The 24,828-nt window shown below is 35.9% G+C and overlaps 1 protein-coding gene across 2 annotated transcripts in view; it reads right to left on the reverse strand.

The window, feature by feature from the left end:
- UHRF2 (ubiquitin like with PHD and ring finger domains 2) overlaps nucleotides 1–24,828 on the reverse strand; it is a 78,628-nt gene that overhangs the window by 42,590 nt on the left and 11,210 nt on the right. For both annotated transcript variants that reach the window (XM_056514894.1, XM_056514893.1), the window contains exons 2-4: nucleotides 21,884–22,126; nucleotides 16,536–16,798; nucleotides 5,948–6,166 (exon numbers count right to left, since the gene is read on the reverse strand). In XM_056514894.1, coding sequence (XP_056370869.1) covers nucleotides 5,948–6,166; nucleotides 16,536–16,798; nucleotides 21,884–22,126 — 725 coding nt within the window. The remainder of the gene's footprint in view (nucleotides 1–5,947; nucleotides 6,167–16,535; nucleotides 16,799–21,883; nucleotides 22,127–24,828) is intronic.

Genomic DNA, 24,828 nt, shown 5'->3' on the forward strand with positions numbered 1-24,828 from the left:
ATGGTTAGGACACCCCTAACATTTGAAATTTTAACTCTTTACTTATGCTTTTTTTCTCTTGTTAAAGCAATTAATGTTTTAACACATAATTAATTGAAATGTAAAGCTTTTAGATGCAATCTGAAGAATACCATCATCACTTTCCAAGTAGTGTGCAACTAACTAACCACTATCCTCTGAGCCAAATCATTCCATGTTTTCTTTTTCTAAACCCACCTGTTCATCCATCCTCACAGTTTACTACAGGAATCACCAGACTGAGACAGGGTATTAAGGGACATTTGCACACTGAATTCATAGATCCAATTCATTCATAGATTCAACTTTTGCTCTGCCCTTGGTGTTGGGGGCTTGGTTTCTTTCCTTTTGTTCACTGTCCCATCTGGGCAGTGGGTTCAGCTACCCCAGGGTTTGTGAACCAAAGCCTCTCTCCATCCCTTCCCATCGGGGCAGTGGGTTTGGCTGCCCCAGGGTTTGTGAACCAAAGCCTCTCTCCATCCCTTCCCATCTGGGCAGTGGGTTTGGCTGCCCCAGGGTTAGTGAACCAAAGCCTCTCTCCATCCCTCCCCGTCCGGGCCCAGCCGCCATTCCCGCGCGCTGCCCGAGCCGCCCCACAGCGTCCCCTGCAGCCGCGGGGGAATCACCGCACCCGCCCTGCCCGGCCAGGAGCCAGCAGCGCCCCTGCTGGCCGTGCCTGGAACTGCACCACGGGGAAAGTGCCCGCGGCCCAGAAGGGTCCCTGGGCTCCTGTTCTGGTTGTGGTTAATGCTGTACTTGTTCTTGTTTCTTTGCTTCATTACACACACTAGTAAAGAACTGCTATTTCTATTTCCATATCTTTGCCTGACAGGCCCTTAATTTCAAAATTATAATAATTTGGAGGGAAGTGGTTTACATTTTCTGTTCCAAGGGAGGCTTCTGCCTTCCTACCTGTCTTTCAAACCAAGACATTTGGCCACAGAGAAAATAATTTTATCACAGAAGCCACAGCTTGTAAGGCATTATTTGCTTTTGGGAAAAAAAAAAAATTACCCTAGCTATTCCTGATCATCACCACTTCACCAGCACTTCATAAGAACTGTCCCCTTTTGTCTTAAGACGGAAATAAGGATGACTGGCCCTCTTTTAAAATAGATGCAGTATTTGCCTTTCTCCAGTTGTCAGGGTCAAAAGTCAAAGTGGTATTAAAAGTCAAATGTCTGTTGACACAAGCTATGCACTTAACCAGGTTTTGATCCACAGGATTTGCTCGCTCGTTTTCCTTGGGATGATTTGCCCTCCAAAGTCTTACCCTTTTCAACAGCAGGACTAAAAAGATCTTAAATAATTGGGTTACTTATTCTTTGGCTCTCTCTGTAAGGCAGACTTAGTTTGCCACTAAAATTCTGGAATTTCAAAGAACAGTATATTTACAATCCAAAAGACTAAACACAAATTACAAGCATCTAGTCTACTTTCCCTCCATTTTGGGAAACCAACCTGAAACAATCAGTTTCTCCATATTGCTAGTTAAGATCAGGCAAAATGTAGGGAAATGGCACAAAGGACAAATCAGTAAATTTAACTCTTCTGCTTCTAAGAATCAAGAAAAGGGAAGTATGCAGATAAAATATTTGTTCCATGTCAGAAAATAATTAGGGACAAGCAAATCTTAAAACAGTAATCCTTCAAATCCTTTCTACTCAAGGGAACCTCCAGAAGATTTGGCCTCTTTAAGGTAGAAGAATGAAGCATGCAGGTAAAGAGTGTGAAGGAATAGCTATGATCTGCATAGAACATGTCAATTGCAACTACTCAGTGAGTGTTTGTAAAATGGAAACTTCTGTCTAAAGGGAAAGGAGAAATAAACAAGAAAAGGATATCTATAATAAGTCAGCCAAATACTTCTCAAAATGTACTCTTTCATAGAATCATAGAATAATTGGGTTGAAAGGGAGCTTAAAGACCATCTAGTTCCAATCCCTGAGCAGGGACAGGGACACTTTCCACTAGACCAGACAGCTCAGAGCTCCATCCAGCCTGGCCTTGAACACTAACAGGGATGGGGCATCTACTTCTCTGGGCAACCTGTTCCAGTGCCTCACCACCCTTGTACTACAAAATTTCTTTCCAAACCTAAACCTAATTTTTCAATTTGAAGCCATAGACCCTTTTTCTGTCACTACATGCCCTGTATTTTAAGTCTCTCTGGCCTTTTAGAAGGCTCCCTTCAGATGCTGGAAGCCTGTAATCAGGTCACTTCAAAGCCTTCTCTTCTCCAGGTGGTATAATTCCAATTCTTCCAGCCTTTTCTAAGAGAAGAGGTTCTTCATTCCGCTCAACTACCTTGGCGGCCTCTTCTGGACTTGCTCCAATAGTTCCATGTCCTTCCTGTCCCAGATATCCCAGAGCAAGATGCAGCACTGCAGTTGGAGTCTCACCAGAGCAGAGCAGAGGGCAGAATCCCCTCCCTGGCCCTGCTGGCCCCACTGCTCTAGGATGCAGCCCAGGACACACTTGGCTCTCCGGGCTGGGAGTGCCCACAGCTGGGTCATGTCCATCCTCTCACTCATCAGCACCCCAAGTTCTTTTTGGCAGGGCTGCTCTCCACAAGTTCATCACTAGCCTCTACCAACACCAAGAGTTTGATGCCATAGTTGCTAAATCAAGGTACTACACCTCATAAAAGACCTTGCAAAGAGGATAAGTACTACAGTGTATGGTTACTGGATTTGCTCTACTCATGCTCTCTTGATGAGTTATTCTCAGTCAGATAATGTTCTTTTGTTTTACATTTGACAGAAACAATACATCCTGAATAACAATCCTTTGTCTAGAGCTAAGGATGTCCTAGAATTTTCAATTCTAGGAAGAAGCAAATATAGAGCATCATTTGATCTACTTTGGTTTGATTTGGTATGGTGAATTTAAATACATCTGCTGGCTCCAAGGTTAAATTGTGAATAGTTAGTCTCAAAGACAACAAGTAATATTTATTATTCTGGATTACAAATTAGTGTTGTCATTATGAAGTGGAACACTCTCTCCAAAGATGAAAACAGAGGATATCTAAAACTGGAGATGCAGCACCTTGCCAACTAAACTCTGTTCAGAGGTACCACAGATACTCCGAAATAAGAATCCCGCATTCAGAGATGCTCAACTGCAAGCATGCACACACAGTCATGAGAAACCTTAAGTCCTATTCCATGGACAAAGCACTGCTTTTTCCCTAGTATTTGCATCTGAGACACAGAAAATCTGTTCAATATGTTTTAGACATCCTACAATTAGCAATTTCAGCTGCAGTGTGAATGCTATAGAAATGAGAATTAATAATAAGTGGTCAATTATTCTGCATAATGATGTTTGCCTGTCCTGTTCAGTCTCATCCTCTATTTGGTAATATATACATGAAATAGCTTTCATACATATTTTCCAAAGATGAGCTAATGATGACAGACTGTACAGGAATTTTCCTTTTGCTTATGACTAAGACATGAGTAACAGTAACACCAAACAAATACTCGTCAAAAGATGCACCCAAAAAAAGTATTCGTATGTTCTACTAGTTTCAAAGCATGACCACAAACAGCATATTCTTGTTACTTCCTGTGATTACACCAACAGCTTCTTGAAATCTTTGTCAAAAGCAACCAAGATCAATAAATCAAACCTTCATATGTGGCACACAAAACTGTTTTATACAGTCTCTTTGATATAATACTACAAAAGGAAAAAAGTCCAAGCAGTAAATGTATGCGATGCAACCCAAAGATCTCTGCCTCTTTTTACTCCCTGTTAAAGTTGTTCTTAAGTACTACACAAAAAACTAGTCATTAGCATACAATCAGTTAATCATAAACTTATAATCATAAAAAATTCAAAATAAACTTCACCTTTATTTGAGACAAATAGTTAATGCTAACATAATGTTAAGAACATATAATCATATATCAACATTATAGAATAGAAATATATGAATTATATTTTTCTAGATTAAAGTAACAACAGCTGCATTATAATTATAAATTAAAATAATTATTAATAAATTATAAATTTATGTTATTTATATTAAATACTAATAAACAATGAAACACTGAGTTTGGTATTTAATTTGCAAATCAACATTCCTGAAACATAAAGCAATTACTTTTGCATGGTCCTTACACAAATTTATGAATACTAGCAGATTTGCCTTGTTCTTTTAGTACTAATTGAGAGGAATGAGTTTGGTAGAACAGGTGATACAGAATTATTCTTTGATAAATATAAGAAATGCCAGGGCTCAGTTAACATTACCTTCTGCAACAAGTTGATTACTGCATATACAATCTACCAACATTTAAAGGAAACCAGACTTCTTAATTAGGAAAAAAATTCTCTGAAATATGATTCCATCTGAAAAATGGACTTAAATTCATCACCTTAGAATAGGTATTTGTCAACGGTGTTGTTTTCCTTCCAACTCCTTTCAGAGGATAGTAAGTGTAAGTATCACAGGGAACCTTATTGTACCTGCCACAGAATTTGAAACTTCAAACTTCTAGTTTGAAGCATAACTATCAGTTTCTTTAGATACAGACTACCCTATAGAGCTCCAACCAAAATTTTTTATTAGCCACTAGGTGCATCCTTTTGCCAATAAAAAACATATTCCAATTATATTTTTTTAATAGATGGGGAAAACTGAAAGAATCCATGTAGGCAGCAGTTTTAAAAAATTTTATCAAGAGACATTGGAACTTCATGTAAGCTACTGCCTGGACAGTTCTATTTGTAGAAGGTCATGAAACCCATCCCTGACTCACCAAATGGCACTAGCACTAAATGCACTACAATAAAAATCTGTATCTCTCCATTAATACTGTCCTCCATTTCTTAATATCTTCTCTCTTTCAAGTTAATAATTCAAAATATATACTCATTTTTTTTTCCTAGCTTTGTATTTCAAGTGTGAGTGTTTTTTGCTTTGCCTACAAAACAAGCCCATCTGCCTTGCTCTACTTAATAAAAGATGACTATAATTAACAGAGATTATCTAATAAAACTCCTATCATTTTAAAATTAAAACCCACCCCCAAAACAGACTTTCATTTACTTTACCAAACCAATACTTTACCAAACCAATGTCTTTACAATTTCCCAGTACCAGGTAAGATTGCATTTTTACACAAAATACTGAATTAGACCTGATTCACAGAGACTTCTGTATGTCTCTCTGAAGTAACCATGTCCCACATGAAGTCTTCCTACAGATTCATTCTCTTTTCTTGTAAAGAAAACTACAAAGTATGCTAGTAGTCCAATTCATTTTCAGGAACACACTCCCAGAACAATGATAACACCCATGGGTAAATGTGGGACATGGCAACATTAAATAAACCACTGGTCATCTGTTCATCCCTAAGAAGGCGATAACACAACTTACTGACAGCAATATCTTAAAGATATCTCCAGAAAACACTGTTCCTTGAAGAACTGTATGGAAGTTTTAAAATGAAATAGTAAAACAAAGTATAGATATTCAGGTAAATCTCAGACACAATGAAAACTTGCAGTTTCCACATCCTACTCCACACTTACCTATCAGAAGTTATAATACTACATAAATATTTTCTTTAAAAATTTATTTAGCTAGTTCAGAGACTTATTCAAACTGTCAGAGATGACTCATACCCAGTGAGACCTAAGAGTTCTCAATTACTTAAAAATTTACTAAATCACACATAATACATAAAAAACTTTATGGTTGCCTCCAGCAGTCTCAGGAAAAATAAAAACTCTGACTTACAGTTAAAACTGAACATTGAAAAAGCCATTCATGGTAATTTCATAATTCACACAGCTGTGGAATCAAAATATGACATTAAAATTAATCTAGTAGTGACTAGCATATAAAAAAACCAAACCAAACACACTTCATATGATATGTAGAGATTTTCTGAGTTGGTCAAGCAAATCTTACCCCAGCAGAATTTTAGCATGAACCTCTTTGTTAGTCCTTGAGATTTCTCTCAAAGAGGTAATTTCTGCATCAAACCAAAATCCTCTTTCTTCTGGTGTCTCAACATTGTAGTTAACCATCACCACATCACCCACTTTTAGCTCACTCCACTTCAGAATGGTTCTTGCTCGGGGTCGAAGATTAACTGTGTCCATTTCTATTATGCCATTTTCTGGGTACCTTGAAAAGCAAAACCAACAACACCAATGATTATGACTCCTGCAACAGTAAAAAGAAAGTCATAGACAACTTTTTTTCAGAAGTTTTTATATGTTCTTAGGGTACATAAAAACCATAAAATCTGGCCTAATTCCTTTTAAAAATATAGGTTTTTCTCTAAATACAGACTAAGAATTTTAAGAATTTGTCTCATCTCAGATGGGAAAAATAACCTCCATCAGTTAAAAAAAAAAACCCAAATTAAGATAATCTATATGCACGTCTCAATAATTTAGTGTTATTTGTCAGTACTCTAACTAAAATCCCAATGCTAGAAGGAAACCTTTTCAAATTTCAGATGCTTTTGATTTTAACACTACAGTTTTCTTATAGTCCTCTGAATGAGGCCACTATTACTTGATACTAGAGCCTGTATTTGCACATGTACTGGAAAAAAGAGCAGAATATAAACATGATCACACTGTGTGTAGGCAGATAAAAACCTCCTATTACTTAACTAGTACTAAATAAGTACACAGAAAAAATTTAACAGAGAAAATGAAGTTATTCTACTACAAATAAACAGCTGCTACTAAAATTTTCCATTCTCCCGTCTTAAGAAACAATGCAGAGGATGATGTATCTTAAACTATATTTTAAATTATGCAATTACTGGACTTTAGCAAGAGCACTCACAGTTTAATTAATATACCTTTATCAAACAATATTAATGACAAAATCTTACTAATAAAAGTACGGCTCTACCATTTTACAATGCACCTCCCCCTGTACTGAAGAATATTTTGAGGTCTTGGGAAACTTGCACATTGCAACTTACTACAGGAAGAAATACTAAAACTACTGTCATTAAGATCATAAGACTGACAGACTATAGCTTGAAATCAGGATGTCTACTCCTGAATAGTTGACTGCAAGCCCACCATTGAAACTGGACGCATTTATGCTTTCTACTATGCCTTAAATCTAACACACCATTTTCCTACTACTGACATGGCGGGGCTGGGGGATGAGGGAGATTTAGTGATAGTTTTTTTAAAGAAGCATGAACTGCAACAGTTTAAGAGTGGGTGTACCTTCAGATAAACTAATGGCTAAGTAAAAGAACATATCTCTAACTACTTACAAAAGTTAAATACAAAGCTTGTTTTTGTACCAATATTTTTAGATCCTAATTATAACTTCTGTTGTGCAGAATTTTATATCATACAAAGACAGGTGCTTGGAATCAAGGCACTACCGAAACAATAGTTTCATATAATGTAACTCTCCACATTTCCTAAGTTTTTTTGCCCATGTTGTTTCCAAACTCAGTGCACATTAAAAAGCTGACATTTGATGTTTTGTCTTTATGTCATGCAACTTTCACCTAAAAGAACTACCATACAATTCTACTATATTAATCATTAATATTCTAACTGTAATACCCACCAAAACATGATTGATTCACCTACAGGTAATCAGACAAAGCAAAAAAAGGTCTATAGACACCATGCCTACTTTATTGAGTGCTAAATAATATCACATTATTGTATAACATGCTACTGAAATCTTAAGGCAGCTATGTTTGACCTACTAATCAGTTCCAGAAGTTTTACAGTAAACCATTCCTAAAGTTTGTAGAAGACAGTAAGTAGAACACAGTAGATAAAGACTCTGTTTACTTGAACTCTGAAACCAAAATAGCGCTTAAACATCAGGAAACTAGAGAAAATAGATAAAAAATAAACACCATTTAGGTATACAGTGAAATAATCAAGTAAGAAATACATATGGGATCATAAAAATAACTAATAAACAGTCAAGAAGTTCCCATGTCCCTATTAAAAAAAATCAAAATATGTGATTTACAAGAGTTGACATCCATAGAAACTTTACCTTGATCTGAAAAATCTATTCTCTTCTGAAAGTAAAATGTCCTCAGCTTCTGTTTCTCCTGGGTAAGCTTTGGACAAACGTTTCTCCCTAAACTCAGATTCCTATTATCTTTCTCACCTCTATGCAATTCAGAACAGATTCTTCCTATCATACTGATGAGGAATTTCAAAGATTGTCATCATTAACAAATGTCTCCACCATTGTTCTTGGAAGTAGCACGTGAAAAAACCCAACCAAAAATTTTGCCTATCAGCTTGACTAGAACAAGATCACCTACCAAAAGACAACCCCAAAACACCCTTTTTAAACAGAAACTGTTTTCCAAAGAAAAGGAAGGCTGACTCTTCACTAAGTGCATTTTTCCTCTAATCAGCAAAAATGCAAGCTTACAAACTTTAGAAAAAAAAAACCTCTTTTGCCACATTTTAACTTCCTTTTGCAAAAGTTACAGATATTTAAAGTTTTTACTGCTGTGCCTTCACATGGAGAAATTTCAGGGCTGCTGGTGAATGCTAGCAGATATTTAACTCTGCACATTAGTCCACAATTGATACCTCAGGCAGAACAGCAGAAGCAGTTCACCATAAGTTTTTGTGTTAGACTAAAAATTGCAGAGTAAGACTCCGTATGTTAACCTCACTACCACTATTCATTATTATACTATTAAGTAAAGAGTACTTTTACAGTAAACTTGTGCCCTCAAATGTGTCTAATGCCACAATTTAGTTAAATATGGAAAAAAAATCACCCTCACATTAGAAAATTCTACTATCTCACATTCATTTTCCTAAAGTTTAACATGTCATTTGTAAAAATCACACATTAATTTAAAACCTAATCTCTTAAATATGCAAGAATAGTATTTAAACATAGAATCGCAAGACATGAGTATGTGGACTTATGTAGATAAACCAAAATAAAAAGTGAATAAATATGGTATTTTAACCTCAAGAATTAAGTGAAAATTAATTCTTGCCCATTCTGGGAAGCTTTAATAAAGGACTACTGTGAGACATGAATATACGCTGAAAGTGTTTTCTCATTTATTGAGTTACTTTAAAAATACTAAGATCACACTCAAGAGAAAAAAAAAAAGCATTTTCACAGTAATGTCTTAATTAGACTAGCATAAATTTGGTACAGTTGAAATGAAGATTATATGGGACAATTAAACCTGTACATTTAAAACAGCTGTGGACAGTTTCTTGTTTTTCATGTTTTTAGGACATTTGGCAACTAATACTGAAAAAAGGAGCTATAACAGTAAGTATAATCACAAGAGGTCAATGAATATTGCCCATGGGATACCTCTATTTACGTCTAATTTAATTCTTCTCTTTAGTATTTCTAACACTAGCACAGCAAGTATTTCTTTGGATTTCCTCTCTGTGTAAATGGTCTCCACAGCAAATAATTATTCATGAAGTAAAAATTCCAGTATTTCTTGGCTACGGTCAGATGGCTGGCTGTGGGTCCTAAAATGCTTAAATGCTAGAACACACAGCAGTTCCATGTCTGAATAAATCCAAGCCTGCTCAATTTACTAAGACCTTGCAACAGACCCTCTAACAATCTTCCCAGCTGCTAATAAAACAGCTAGAACTCGAAAGATAAAATTCTGGGAACATAAAGTAAAGACCTCCCCATTCACTCCCCATACTAGTATGTGAGGAATGTTAGTGCAGATGCACAGTATTAAAAATTATTTTCCAATAGTAATAAAATAAAAGTATAATTTATTTTCTCAATCAAAAAATTCAGAAAAGACTCATTCCAACCCCAGAATGAAGGAGTAGAAGGGTAAAAACCAAAAAAGAAACAGAAAGGAATGAACTCCTGGAAGAGGTAAATCTGACTAAGAAGGTAGAACTGGATGAAAACTAGATTCCTACACGCCACTATCTTATAACCCGAGGAAATAATCAGTTTTGCTGTAGAATATGAGAAAGCCAAAACAGTGTTTCAAGAAGCACTATGTTGGAAGACCATGTAAGCCACAATTATGAATGGAAAAAAAAAAAAAAATCACTGGGATAGTCAAGCTGCGCACTTCCAAAAAACAGTAGGTTTGATAATTCGTTACTACAGGAAAAAAAAGTAATATATTTCAAAAGACAGACTGGAAGGCATACAGAATGTCAATAAAGATAAAAATCAGTCACATGGAACATAAAGATTTTGAGAACATTACCAAATGATGACTAATTACAGATTTAAGCAGCTTAAACACTGAGAAACTATATTAATAGCTTGAAGAGAACCATCTTACTTTCCTAGTTATTTTAATTCTGAGTTTCAAGGAAAAGTAACTTCTAGTCTTACACAACTGCGCTGTGTGTACAACATGGATACTATGATGGGAGACAACCTGGAAATAAATCAAAACAGAAGTTCAGAAGTGTAAGAAATACTCAGAACACTCTTTTTTTAATACAATACTGTTATATTACAAGTTTAAATAATATGAATATAGTGAAAACCAGATTTACTTCACTAGATAGCAGACACGTCATGCATGACAAGTCATGCGTTTTTTGAAAAAATTTTCCCCAGAAGTGCAAGGAGAACACTTAGACATACTTCAAGATAAATGAATTATTAGTAAAATTCGATCTTGTTCTCACTGATCACACCATTTTTTCAGCCAAGAATAAGTTTTAAACAAAAAAAAGTTTAACTGATATTTGATTTGTTCTCTCAAAGAGCTACTAGGACAGCAAAGCTTCACTCCCTTAGCTCAAATCCTTTCTAGAGAGACATATAAAAATACCTAGATTGTCTCCTCAAACTATTTCCTTTTCAGTTTGCACAAGTTGTCTACATCATTAGAAATCAAAGTCTTACAGTTAATGCCTGTTGTCAAAACCTTGACTATAATACATACAAATACTCTGACATCATAAAACACACAATATGCAGCCAGAAACCCGCTGCAAATGGGACAAATAACCTTACAAGTAACAGACTTCTTAGAATGAAGAGCAGCAGTGTGCATAAAATACTTTCAAGTCTGAATGACTCTGGTGGTACAGTTTCTAGTGAGGATGTATGGAAAAAAGACATCTGATATAGCGGCTCCTTTATTACTTTAGCATTGTCTAATTATAAGAGGTAAAAATTTTGAACGAGTAAACAAACTAATCACTGATAATAGGAACACAAAACAAAATTACATAGCTAGGAGAGGTGCTCCAAGTAGTCACTCAGACTAATTATAAAAAAGGTTTGTGACTGACATAAGGTCAGAAAAAAGCATATGTTACCCTTAGGAACAGATTGTCTTAACATTTTACTTAGCAGACAATATAGCTTTCATTCCTCTTCCTCTTCTGAAATTCTAAACTCTCCAACATAAACAAAAGCAAGTAAGTGCTATAATAAAACTACACTCTATAGCTCCCATAATTTCATCATGTTTCTAGCCATTAAATTCATGTTCTTCAAAAGGAGTTCATCTCCTCAGTTCAGTGTCTGAAACTAGAATCAGGAATCTGACAGCATGCATCCTCCTGATTTACAGTCTTTCCTGTGTTTGATGTATACAAAGAAAAAAAGTCAAATAACTCAGCTAAACATTTTCAAGGGTTAATGGAGAAACACAGAGTAGACAAAGGACACAGAAGAAAAAACAGTTTGCATTGTGCACTATCACTAATGCTACCTCTCAAAGAAGCAGGGAATCTTTCCTATATCTAGCCCCAGTGGACAAATTTATTTGACTGGTGAATGACAAAATCCAGTAATATTCACTAGTTTTTAGATATATTAGGAAACAAGAGCACTTCACTGTACAGTCACATAACCACAAAATTCCATGCAACTTCACAATTAGATGTACACAGCTAGAAAGTAAAGTATACAAAAGAAGTAGTTTGATAGTGGCCTATAATGTCTCCTGAAGTCAATTTATCAGTCATATGATCTATGTGAATTCTCAGATACAATATATGCAATCCCAGTCTACTAACCTATATCTGAAAATTTCATATTAAAAACATTCAGAAAATAGACCTGTTAAGCAAGTCTAATCTTCAAACCATTCCTTGCGAAAGGAATAGCAAGTTTAATACTATTATTCTTTTGACAATCTCTTCAGCTGCGGATGACACTTTCAAGTAGAAAGTGGGTTTTTTTGACCAGGCGGTACCTAGAACTCTTCTCCTCATCTCCTCAGAATAGTCTGTGCTCTCCAGCTGTAAGACTGTGTCTTGCATATTGCTTCAACAGCCACACAGGATGACTAGCCTTTTTTGACCTCTGTGGCAACATAGCGAAATCCTGATTTTCTTAATATGTGTGTTTGTGTGTACACCTTTAAAATCCAAGGGCATCCACATTAAGCATTAAGTAAACAGAAGCAATTAGTTTCCTAGAAGAAATAACCACAGCATACTTTATGGTGTATGATGCAGATATTACTTCATGGTTTAAAATAAAACTCTGACTGTTACAAAACCTGAGGAGAATATCATCAACTAAAACAATGGCCTTGAAAAAAGTTACCTACACTTAAGTCATACTTAATCTGTACTTGCATATAAGTTGTGATACTGAAATTTCTCATGCTGCAGAAACATCCAGCCTCCCTGCGGCTTCTGCTGAGAGCCTTCTTAAAAGGAGAGACTTTATTACAAATGACTGAAACAAGAAAAGAAAGGAAAAGACGTTACTTGATTGTAATCCAATTACTTGGGGTAAATCCCTAAGTCTTCCTGCTGCTTTGGGGAGCTAATGATCAAGAGATTTTGAGAATTTTCTCCCTGAGAGGAAGTACGCTATAACCAGTGCTACACCAGTAACAAATATGAAATACAATAAGATAAGAGGAAAGGGCAAATGCTGATATGACACAGCATTGTAGACATGTCCTTATGATGCCACTCAGCTACTGAAATGACCTGTTTCTGATTTGGAAGTGATTCTTAAGCATGCTGTTGTGGATATCACCTTATCTCAGTTAAGTTTAGAATCTCAGCATGTGTTGGATTCCTTACAACTCATTTTAAATCAGGATTTGGCTTTCTTAGGTTCAAGAAAGGTTCATTTCTTCTGTATTTGATGTCAGCTGCTGGAAGCAGAAGAAAGAAATGTATGATAGTATTGTATGAAACCTGTATGACCCTTGACTTCAAAGTGTTTAATAGCTCCTTGTGATACCCACAATGCAAATGTGAAACAGAAATACAGGGAATAAAGTCTAAGGGCAGGAAGATACGCTGACAAAAACAGGATCACACCTTCAAACTGCTGCCACCAGGGAAAAACCTGCATTTAGTAACTGAAAGCAGATGGACTGTCATGCAGAAGTTACATAGCCACAAATGGATGCCAAGAAATTTGATACTGCCTGAAGGCCAGCATTGATAAAACCAGTATTTTTGTCTCTTCTTCACAGGTGAAATTAGGGTTCTCAAAAAAGTACAAGTCTTTTAAACCTTTGCACTTATCAAGAATTGTGACTCCAGTTTGATTGAAACTGAGTTCTCCTCCTCCCAATGGCTCTAGGTTTCCTGTCTGCAGAAATATGTGGGCCTTATAACAAAATTGCAGCAATTTAAAGACCAGACACTTAGTTGGGGTGGGGCACGGTGGTGGAAGAGGTGGGAGAAAACCACTACAGGAACAACTCACCAATGTTGTTATCTACAAAATCACTGAGGAATGTGTAGTACCTCCTACCTGTGGCAGTCATAGCTGGTAGGAGAGCTCTGTCAGAGAGTAAAATGTAGTAACCCCTTTGAGATTACTTTAATTTTGGCCCAGAAAGGGTAATTTTCCTTAACTGTATCTTTGCAAAAAGAACTGTCACATTTTTTCCCTTCACGTTCACTGTACTACACTATTTAAACAAGAAGCAGAAAGAGGAGCAAAAGAACACTGAGCCTCTCTGAGGAAGAACACTTTTATGAAATCTAAAACTGCATATCAAAGCATTTAGGTGTACAGGACTTGGGATATGTAAATCTATCAGCAACTCTGCTAAAGCCAGCTTTTTTAAGAAAAGGACAAGTCCTGTTTCAACCTTTAAGGAAAACTGCTATAGGAGAACATACTAATCTAGGGGGTAGAGTAGACCAATTCAATGCATTACAAGTGACCTATCCCACAATTGTAACATTTGTGGTGATTTTATTTTTTTCAAACTAGAAGGATGTAACAGACAGAAAAGCATCGGTTATGATTTGAGAAGTTGTGTACCCGTGCCCACCTCTGATATATAGTTCTTCCAATGTATTAAAGTAATTTTGATGGCTTTACTGGCACTTGGCATATGTCTTCCATTTGTAATTTTTACTTTATTTCAGATAATGGAGATGTGTCATGTAATGGAGGTGTGTCATGTAAGAATTCCTGTTCTAGGAAAGATGGAGCTGAAACTATGTCACCCATGAGAGCATCATCTGTCAGAGATAAAAAGAAGAGTTTCTCCAAAACAATACCGCAAGGATAAACTAGAAAATGCCAAGTACATCTGGCAGCAAAATGCTTAATTCAAACCTGAAAAACAAAACACCCATACACCAATAACTGTGCAGGGCATAGTGTTTACAGAAAGATATGAAGCTTGAAGAACAGGAGTGAAGAGATAAATTACTCTGTTTCTGTAGCAGAGAAAACTGAGTGTCAAAGCACACCATGATCTTCCTACTTATCCACATCAAACAAAGAAGTGGCAGAATACAAGTGTTGTCTACAGACACCAGATGTAAACACTAATGTATGAACACAAAGTGATAGAAGCACAAATGTAGTTACAATAGGAATGTGCATGTTGGATAATGCTAAAAGAAAAAAAGTGAGACCCCAAAAGAATTGTATCAGGAAGATCCACCACTTTATCACTCATAAATGTACAAGTTGCACTTTTCAATAATTTTTCTTTCCAAAAGCTTTAACTTCCAATATCTTAGACTGATCAGCTTAACTGTAATGATCTTGCCTCAATATGCTTTTGTGCCTTACTTAATTTTGTTGGTTAAGTGCATATAGCTGCTATACATAACCACTTTTTTGGAGCAAAAAGACTGTCTACATCTGCTGAAAGGCAATTACACATAAACAGAGATCAATCTTTCAGTTTAATAAGACTATACCAAAGAAAAATCTGAACTGTTGTGAAACTTTTTCTACTTCTGTACTTCCAACCAATAAAAAATAAGAGCACCTACCAAAAAACCTCATTAATTTCACTGCAACAGTTACAAGCACTTTCTCAGAAAATTTTGCCTGACTTACATATATCCACAGTGATGTAAAATCAGATAATATTAAAAACAGGTCTTTTAAATCACACCACCAAAGACATTAACTTCACGGACAAATATTCTCATTTTCATCATATTAGTTGATTATGTTATTTTCAAATATCTTTTGCAATATTTACGGAAGTATTTACATTTCTACTTCCACGATTTTAATTCTCTAACATTTTAAGCAAAATGCTTAAGTCGCAGATATGGAATCCAAATTTAGCATAGAGTCAAAAAAGTGCATTACATTGTATCCATTACTAGTACCACGAACAAAAAGTGCTCTCTGTAACTCAGATGCAGAGTTATATACCAAAATATGTAAAGTAGAAATAGTTACTGTAAAAAAGTGTTTTGGAAATCTACATTTAATTAATATTTAATATAATTTGCATCCTTCTACCTCAATCTTACTTCCACAGACTACAGCATTTTTACTAATCTCAGTATCAAAAATACTCAACTCATTTAAAATTTTATTTGTTTAGAAGCTTAACTTAGTGCTTTAACACCTTATTAGCAAAAAACTTCAGAACAATTTCTCCAGCAAAAGAAGTGGTGCAAACCCTGGTTATAAATACAAAATCCTTTCAAATTCAAGGTTTCCCACCCATGCATTTCAGGGTCTAGAATTTGTTATCACTAGAGAAGGCACAATAAAACCCCAAACTAACTTGAAAAACCACATCCTTAATGCCCTCTCTCCAGTTCACGATCAGTTTTAAGTCCTCAGTCATGAAGTTCTCAATAACAGACCTCTACTATAAGTACAGATTTGAAATTACGTGCACAATTACTCTACTTGGAATACAATGAATCCAAATTAAGTAACAATTTGCTTCAATGGGAGCTCTCCTTCAGCTCTATTTAGAAGAATTCCATACACACAATACATAATTTTAATTTATTTTCTTAAAAAAACTTATTTGAAAAAACCAACAGTAAAAATTTGGATATATGGTTTCTTTTTCTTGTGTAGAAAGGATGCATATTCTTATATAGAAAGGATATTGTTATAAGGAGAAAATATTAATACTTCGCAAATACTTAGACAAGAAAAACATCATTATTGCCAATGGATTTGCTACATCCAGCTGAAAAGTGTTATAAATTTTTAGTATTTTTTTCTTGGTTGCAATATTGAACTTGCTCTCTTTGATTCCAAACTTCTTCAAGAAATTCTTGGTTTATGCAAACCAAATAACAACATCTGATGTCCTCAAAATAGTATCAGGAGCACTTACTCATCATACTTGATATGATAAATAGCTTCTTCATCAGTGTCCATACAGTCTGAATAAGATGTGGAAGGTGCACTGTCCAAATTATTTGCATTTTCTCTAGAATGATCTTGATTTAAGTTTCCATTAGTCCTTTTGTAAGTGTTACCACTCTTCCCTTGAGCTTTACCATTCTTATGTCCCTTTGTTGCTCGAGTAACATTTTCTATATGAGCTTCAAACCAGGCTCCAATGCTGATATCACGGGCATCCACCAATTCATTTATCTAAAAGGAAAATTCAATAACAAATTTATGCTTGTTTTATAAAATAACAATTAAGAAAAAAATAAATCAGACAACTTACTGGGCTACTGTTTAACTTTGTTATAAGTAAAACAATCAACTATAATAACTAGTTGCATTTCAAGTAATATGCAGTCATAAATACTTTTATTTGCGCTTTCAGTATTTTAATACTCTTCCTTCATTAAGATCTAATATAAATATAATTTATTTGCTATTTAAAAAGCAACGCTAAATTTTTTCACCCTTCAAATCTGGAAATCAGCTTGATCTCTCTCATTAGCCTTTCCCCTTGTTTCACCAACTGTTCTTTGTCGTTATGAAAAGCACACACAGTATTAAAATACTAGCTCAAAACCAAAGGATTTATAGACCTTCCTGAGACTCAAACCTGAAATTATTATTTAATTTTCTACCTTTCTGTCCTGCAAGATTTTTTAATCATTAAAGACTCAAGGACAGATAGGAAAAAAAATCTAACAAGGTGGCCACCACAGTAAGCCAAAATGTTATGACTGTAAGAAATGAAACTCATCTCCAGAATTTCTCCCTTCTGTACTCACAGTATTACTGGTATTAAGCAACCAAAGCACTTTACTAATATAAATCATGCTGTATTTTCTCAGGTCACATAATAAATAGATGTTCTTTAATAATACAGAGAACACTGAAAGAAAATACTTAAAAATCACTTCAACAATACACTAACTATAAAAAAAAAAATTACAACAGAACTGTTGCTGATAAAATGTCTTTTACTATCAATATGAGACACGTGATATGCATATACATAAATACATATGTTTAAGCTACAGTCATTGTCAGGTACTAACATTGTGCCAGTCAGATACTTTAACACACATCAAAGGCTAATTTCTAAGATATGAAAAAATTTATTGTATTGTATTTATTGTATGAGCAAAACTCAGTAAGTTTTAGTATTTACAGTGGAGCAATCCTTCAGTATCTGAAAGCACAACTGGCAGCAGTTTGAGCTAACAAGTTTAACCCATTAAAGGAATACTTCTACTTTTACTCTTGCCACTCCTCTTCTTCAGATAACTTCCCAAACTTGATATTTTCGTTTTTCTGAGAATGTAAAATACCAATCTGTATTTTTATTTTTACTTTCTTAGAATCTACAGTATTCAAAGTACAGCTTATTACTAGGATGACAGTTTCAGCCACATGAGAAACAAAACAGAGAAAGACAGCCTTACTTTATCAATCGATTTTAAATATAAACAGTGAATTCTGGCACTTCTAGAAGAAACCTTCATGAAGGCATTCCTATGCAATCTTACATGTTTGAACTAATTGCAGCTCAAAGTGGTGCTTTATTTCCTCTTCAAAATATAGCTGAGTGAGATACACACTATTAAGGATTCCTCATCTGTTGCCACTCCTTGCAACCAGTTATGGAAGTGCCAAAGAAGCCATGTTAGCCAAGTTAAAATCCACCATATCCAGATCCAAAACAACAAACAATTTTAAAATAATAATAAAACAATACATCAATGCAAACTTCCTTAATCATTCCTCTATAACACATGCTTTTGTAATTTAATGTGAATAATTACACAACATACTTCCCATGCTTACAAAGAGTAAGAGCAAATAATTATTACCACAGACTTCTGAGGAGCATAATACAACTATTCTGTGTGAGTGATGTTTGGTTTAAGAACTGTTTTATTGGTAGCTATTTGTGAACAGTATTAAACAAATGCTGATTTTAATTATAGATTCCACTTGTGTGGTTTTTATTCCAAACTAGTGTTCTTGGCTAAAATGTTTTAGTGAAGTCAGTGTTTTTTGAATGAAAAATTGACCATGTGAGAATCAGAAAATCAAACACACACATGCTTCTGAATGAGCTTTGTTTTTTCTAACATTCCTTCATGCTCAAACCACTGTTACTATAACCGCTCTCTTGCAACTCACCCTGTTATTCCTCTTTTTGGCTACTGCTTAGCCAAGGTAGTGTTGTTACTTATGCCAAGTCCATCTTAGACCAGACACCATTAACAATTCTTAGTAAAAAAGAACATGAGTTGCACAAAAATCCATCCACTACTAGTCCTTTAGAGCCCATGGAACTCTATCAGATGTCAGGTACAACTGGGATATAAAACAAGTTAAAACATTTTTTTTTTACATAATATACAATGACCACACAAACGAACTCTGTTTAAATCACTGTTTTAACCACCTAACAATAATTTAATTATTATTACCTTTTATTTACAGTACCAACTCTGCCATTACTTTTTTATAGTTTTTTAATTGCAGGTTCCAAACCAACTAACTCTCCTTCTGGTAGCTGAAATCAGAAGGAGAGAGCAGGGCACAGAGGTTCAGACTCTCCACAGCATGGAGTAAGCAATCTTGTTGACTATAGCTCTGCATGAAGATCCAACGAGGCACAGGACTTTGCCCAGACAGAATAAGTTATAACAAAACATTTCTTCCAGTAAGTAAACTACTCCTTATTGTTTGACAATGAAATGCAAAATCACAAAATATGTCCACCTATTTAACCACCTAATGTTCCTTAGTTTATTATGCCCTAGGCCTTTTTTACTAACTTCTATTAAATAAGTTTACAACCTTTGAAGTACAATACCAGGTAAAAATACATTCTTCAAAGTTTTCAAATACTGTAATTAGAAATTGTCTGTATGCATTCACAATGTTATCTACAAATAGCAAACAGTGAAATCACTATACCCTAATTTTTCTCTAGATATATTGAAAACAAATTGTTGGCTGAAAAAGTAATCACTTCACAAGTAATGAAGGTCTCTGGAATGAGACATCACAAAAATTTCAGTTGACTTGACATAACAGGTTTCCTTGAGTATGCTTGCCAATATCACCATTCTCTGTTCTATTTTCTGATTTAATCCTGAACAAAACAGCTAAGACACTACTTGATATTTAACATACTGAAATTTAACATTCTTGAAAAATAAACATTTTAGTACTATTTTCCTCAGATTAGTCTGTTTTCTGTGTTCTCCCATGTCCTCTTCATTCTCCCTATCCTTTCTCATATTACCTTTTATACTCATGGATTAATTGTAAAGCTTTAGAACTGAAGAACTGGAGTTCTTCCCATTGTAATAAACAGACATAAAAGAACAAGGAAGCACACAAGCTTGTGTCTCCATATTAAAGCTACTGCTTTTGTGACTCACTGATTTCTCAGAGATTAAATAGAGCTCCAACAGCAACCTCTGTTGCATTAAGGCTACGGAAATTTGGCAAAGGATGAACCCCCCTGGTGATCCAGCTGGTCTTCAGAGACCAGAGCTCTGGGTGCCACTGGGCTTGATTAATTCAGCACTGTGTTCAGTAATAGCCACAATCCAGATTCACCAATAGTGAAGTTTATTGAAGCAATAGGAGGTGGATACAGGATTGCCAGTGAGCAATGCACTAACCACACAGTGTTAAAATGTACCATGACAAAGTAATAGTAACAGAGATCTGATAGCACTATAAATACCTGTATTCATATATGTTAATAAATAATCATATATACTAATAAATATCCATATATATTAATACATATTCAGCTACAATAATAAATATTTTTAAACATTAATAAATATTCGTGTGTGTGTGTGTGAATAAATATTTCTGGGCCTGCTCCAATGCAACTGGGAGGTACAAACCCCACCTATATGTGCCCTTTCAGGGGAGGAGAGAGAATGTCCATCAATCTATCCCAAGTAAGTAGAAGTGTTTCCCCCCTTTTTTTTGTCCCAAAAATACCCTTTCTATATTTTAATTTTTGATCCTACCCAAAGGGAACGACTGCATGTTACAAGTGGAATTGTGATAACTGTGGTCTTACATAGACATGTTCTCTTTTCATCTGCATTCCTAGGTTTTTCATAATTACTATGCAAAAAAGGATTTAATGAAGATCTTAGTAACTTCTGGTCAGAATTAACAGTTGATACAGAAGGTAAAATAAGCACTTTGGTCTATCTGCTGAGGTGGCAGTAAAGGCTTTCTAACCTCTCTGCCCAATAGTCTTTGTGGACATCTTTATCGCCATAAAGGAAACATATTTATATCAAGGCTTGTTATAGATGGCGAAGGGGGACTGACGCTATTGGCTGGTGCAGGTGTTCCTCTGTACCCTACTGAAACTACACAGGGCCATGTGGCCTCTGCCTCACTCTAGCATCCTTAGACCTTGCTCAAGCCAAGTGCAAGATAAGCCAGATAGGGGCCCAGCTCATTGTTTTCTCAGCCAGATTTGCCAATTCTTAAGAGACTTAAGGCAACACTCTAGCAAGTCTTCTCATTTACAGTAACCTCAACCTCTTTCTCCTTCTCTGTAATTGTGGATATTTTCCAGCAAAATAATTACTGTCACAGCAATGTCTTATCTAAGAGAAACACCTAAAGAGGAGGTGAAATGCTATCATTCTCTACAGACAGATTCTTCACACATTCATATATAAACATTCAATAAGCTAGCAGTCCGGAAAGTGCCCCTTTTCTGTTTAAATTAAACTTCTGGTAGTCTGATGCAATCCTTCACAAAAACACTGAAAAATTCAACAAGGTACAAAACTAAATGAATACTAGGCATGCAATTCCTAAAAAACCTACATTAAAAAAGGTATCACTATGTAACATATAGCTTAAAGAAATTGTGTATTTCCACAATTTATCTAGTTTTAATGCAGCATTGAAACATTAGTATTAAAACAATTCTATGGCAAGCTTGAAGAAAAAAGAAGGGTAAAAGCTACACTTTAAGACAGTGGCTTTATTAGCTTCTTTTGTCCACAAAGGAATGTGTTTTGAAGAACACAGTGTGTCAGAGTTAGAGAACTATCCTAAAAAGTGAGCTTGTTCCAACAGACATGCTTATGACTCACCAAGAGTCAGTATAAAATATGTGAATTTCATTTAAGCCAAACTGGGGAATTAAATCAAAAAATAAAGCAATGAGATACACTCTTTGATACAATAAAACAATACCTTTCTAAAAATAAAATTAAGTCCGAAGAAGTGAGTCAAGCTTTTAGAGTGTGTACATACCTTGTACAATCCAATGCCAGGATCAATGAGAAACGAGCGAGATGATGTAGATGGCTGACTGGGTGATCCACTATTTGTTTTTTTGACTTTGTTCTTGCAGTTGGAAACAGTACAGGGGTTGACTCCTCCATCCTGATCTGTCACAGATGCAGTGGTAGGAGCTTCAGAATCAGAACGTATCAAAAGCTGAACTATGTCATTTAGCCCGACATTGTAGTCAAATAAAGTGTGTCCATCTTCTAGCTGTCAAAAAAAAAAAAAAGTGTACTTATAAAACTGCACCTTAAGGCATCTACTTCTTTTTATAGACAATAGTTGCCCAGACCAGAAGAGGCAAACCATATCTTACTGATAAATAAAAACCTGTATCTTGAGTATATGAAAACACAGTCCCTAAGCTAACTGCAGCCATTAATTTCATCCAATGAAAATCACAAGAAGGCTTAAAACTAGAAACAGACATCTCTACAGACTGATGTCACCTCTACAATTAAGCTAAAAACACCAAAAAATGACAAGCTGCGCACTAGAAAACACAAGAAGCAGTACTGCTGCTTTGCACAGTTAAATACCCTTAATGGCCTAAAGCATCTTTGAAGCAGAGATTTGATTCACCTGAAAGTATAACACATTGCTTAGAAATAGCAAAATCAGTATTAGTTGCATTTTACTTCACACTGCAGTGGAGAAAAACAGGCCTGACTGTTTTAAAACACTCACATCTTTCCAAACTATTTTAGCAACAAAAAAGTTATCTACCCTTTTTTTCAGGAATAGGTGTTATTTTCAATATCAGTTATGTTTCATAAATCGAACAGAATGGCTTTCATAAGCTTATGGGCAGTATCTGTACAAGAAAAAGAGTGCAAGAAGGAACAGAAAAGGAAAAAAAGGAGCATTTCTCCAGTTTCTCCCTAATAGTTTTCTCTAACATTCAAATGATCTCAGGATAGACAGAACTGGAATCCATGTTTCTTTCTCCATCGCCTCCACTTAACAACACTACAGGGCAGAGGATAGTTACAAATAGAAGCTGACAGTCAAGCAATGAACAAGTTCTTCTTCCATGAACTTAAAATCTTGCAAAAAAAAAAAAAAAAATTAACTCTCCACACTGCTGATAACTAACGTATGTGATAACTGTACCCACAGCTGTAAAAAGTAAACAGGAGCATTCATAGCTGGAGTCAAAGCAATTGAAGCTGACACAGCTGTCTGATCAACAGCTACAGGAAAGTACCTTACTCAGCTGCCCATTTTCAAACCAGTTCAACACACAGCACAAAAAACCATATTGAAGATTTTAATGCTGTAACTATTAAAGAAATGCAAGTCTTAAAGCAGAAACCTTCAGTAACCAACACCACCTCAATATGCCTGGGCCTTTAGGCTTAGTGCTTCATACTAAGAAGTAAGCTGCTTAAGTAACCTTTTCTGTCCCACCATGCCATAAGTTCCTACACTTATGACAACTCTTTCAAAAGAGTTGTGGGTAAATATCCTGTGTTTAGTCTTTGCAATCTATTCACCAGTTATGATTGCAGATTAAGTTATATTATTGATCCACAAGTAAGCCCTCCCTATTAGCATGAAAGGTAAAAAAAACCCCAACTTTAAAAAAAAAAGAGGGGGAAAAAAAGGAATCCATCCAGGAGTGGTTACATTCAACATACACAGAAACAAAGACATAAAAAGGCCTCAAGTAAGAAGCTGCCTTCCCTAACAACATGCACACACACACACCACCATACCCAGACTACCTACTCCTGCACAACAGTAAGAGAAATCTCCTCTCTGTAGGCATGCAAAATCTACCTGGACTCCTTCCTACTAACCTGTGCAAAACTGCCCTGCCTTGGTGGGTATGAGTTGGACTAGATGACCTCCAGAGGTCCCTTCCAACCCTAAATACGCTGTCATTACGTGAAGTCAGCTTTGATGGACATGAACTAAAAAGTCAGCTAAACAAACTGATGACTTCAAAGTTGTCTAATTTACAGAATAAATTTATAAAAAATTAGACTATTAAATGGTTGAGAAAGTGGTTGGATGGTAGCATCCAGAGGGTACTGGCCAATGGATCAAAGTCCACACGTTAATTAATTAATCTACATTAATGATGCAGACAATTGGATTGAGTCCACTTTCAACAAGTTTGCAGATAACACAAGCTGAGTGGTGCAGTTAGTACACCTGAAGGTTGGGATGGCCAGAGTGACCTGGACAGGCTGGGGAAGTGGGTCCATGGTAATCTCATGAGTTTAATAAAATCAAGTGTAAGGTGCTGCAGCTGGGTCAGGGCAATCTCCCTATACCAGCAAAGGCTGAGGGAACAGATCAGAGCAGCCCTGTTGAGAAGGGCTTGGGTGTGCTGGTGGGTGAGAGTCTGGACATGACCCAGAAATGAGCACTGGTAGCCCAGAAAGCCAAGCGTGTGCTGGGCTGCATCCAAAGCAGTGTGGCCAGCAGGGCCAGGGAGGGGATTCTGCCCCTCTGCTCAGCTCTGGTGAGACCCCACCTGCAGTGCTGCACCCAGCTCTGGGGTCCCAGCACAGGAAAGACATGGACCTGTTGGAGGGAATCCAGAGGAAGACAAAAACATGATTGGATGGATGGAGATGGAGCACCTCTCCTATGAGGAAATAGAGATTTTTCAGCCTGGAGAAGAGAATGCTTAAGAGTCACCTAATTCCAACCTTCCAGTTACCAAAGGGAGCTTACAAGAAAGGTATGGAGGAATGTTTTACAAGGGCATATAGTATCAGAACAAGAAGCAATGGCTTCAAACCTGAAAGAGAACAGGTTTTGATTAGATATTAGAAAGAAATTATTTTCAATGAGAGTGATGAGGCACTGGAACAAGTTGCCCAAAGAAGCTGTGCATGCCACATTCCTGGAAGCATTCACAGAGAGGCTGGATGGGGATCTAAGAAATCCGGTCTGTG

Source organism: Oenanthe melanoleuca, chromosome Z, assembly GCF_029582105.1.
Source record: "Oenanthe melanoleuca isolate GR-GAL-2019-014 chromosome Z, OMel1.0, whole genome shotgun sequence".
Taxonomy (NCBI): Eukaryota; Metazoa; Chordata; class Aves; order Passeriformes; family Muscicapidae; genus Oenanthe; species Oenanthe melanoleuca.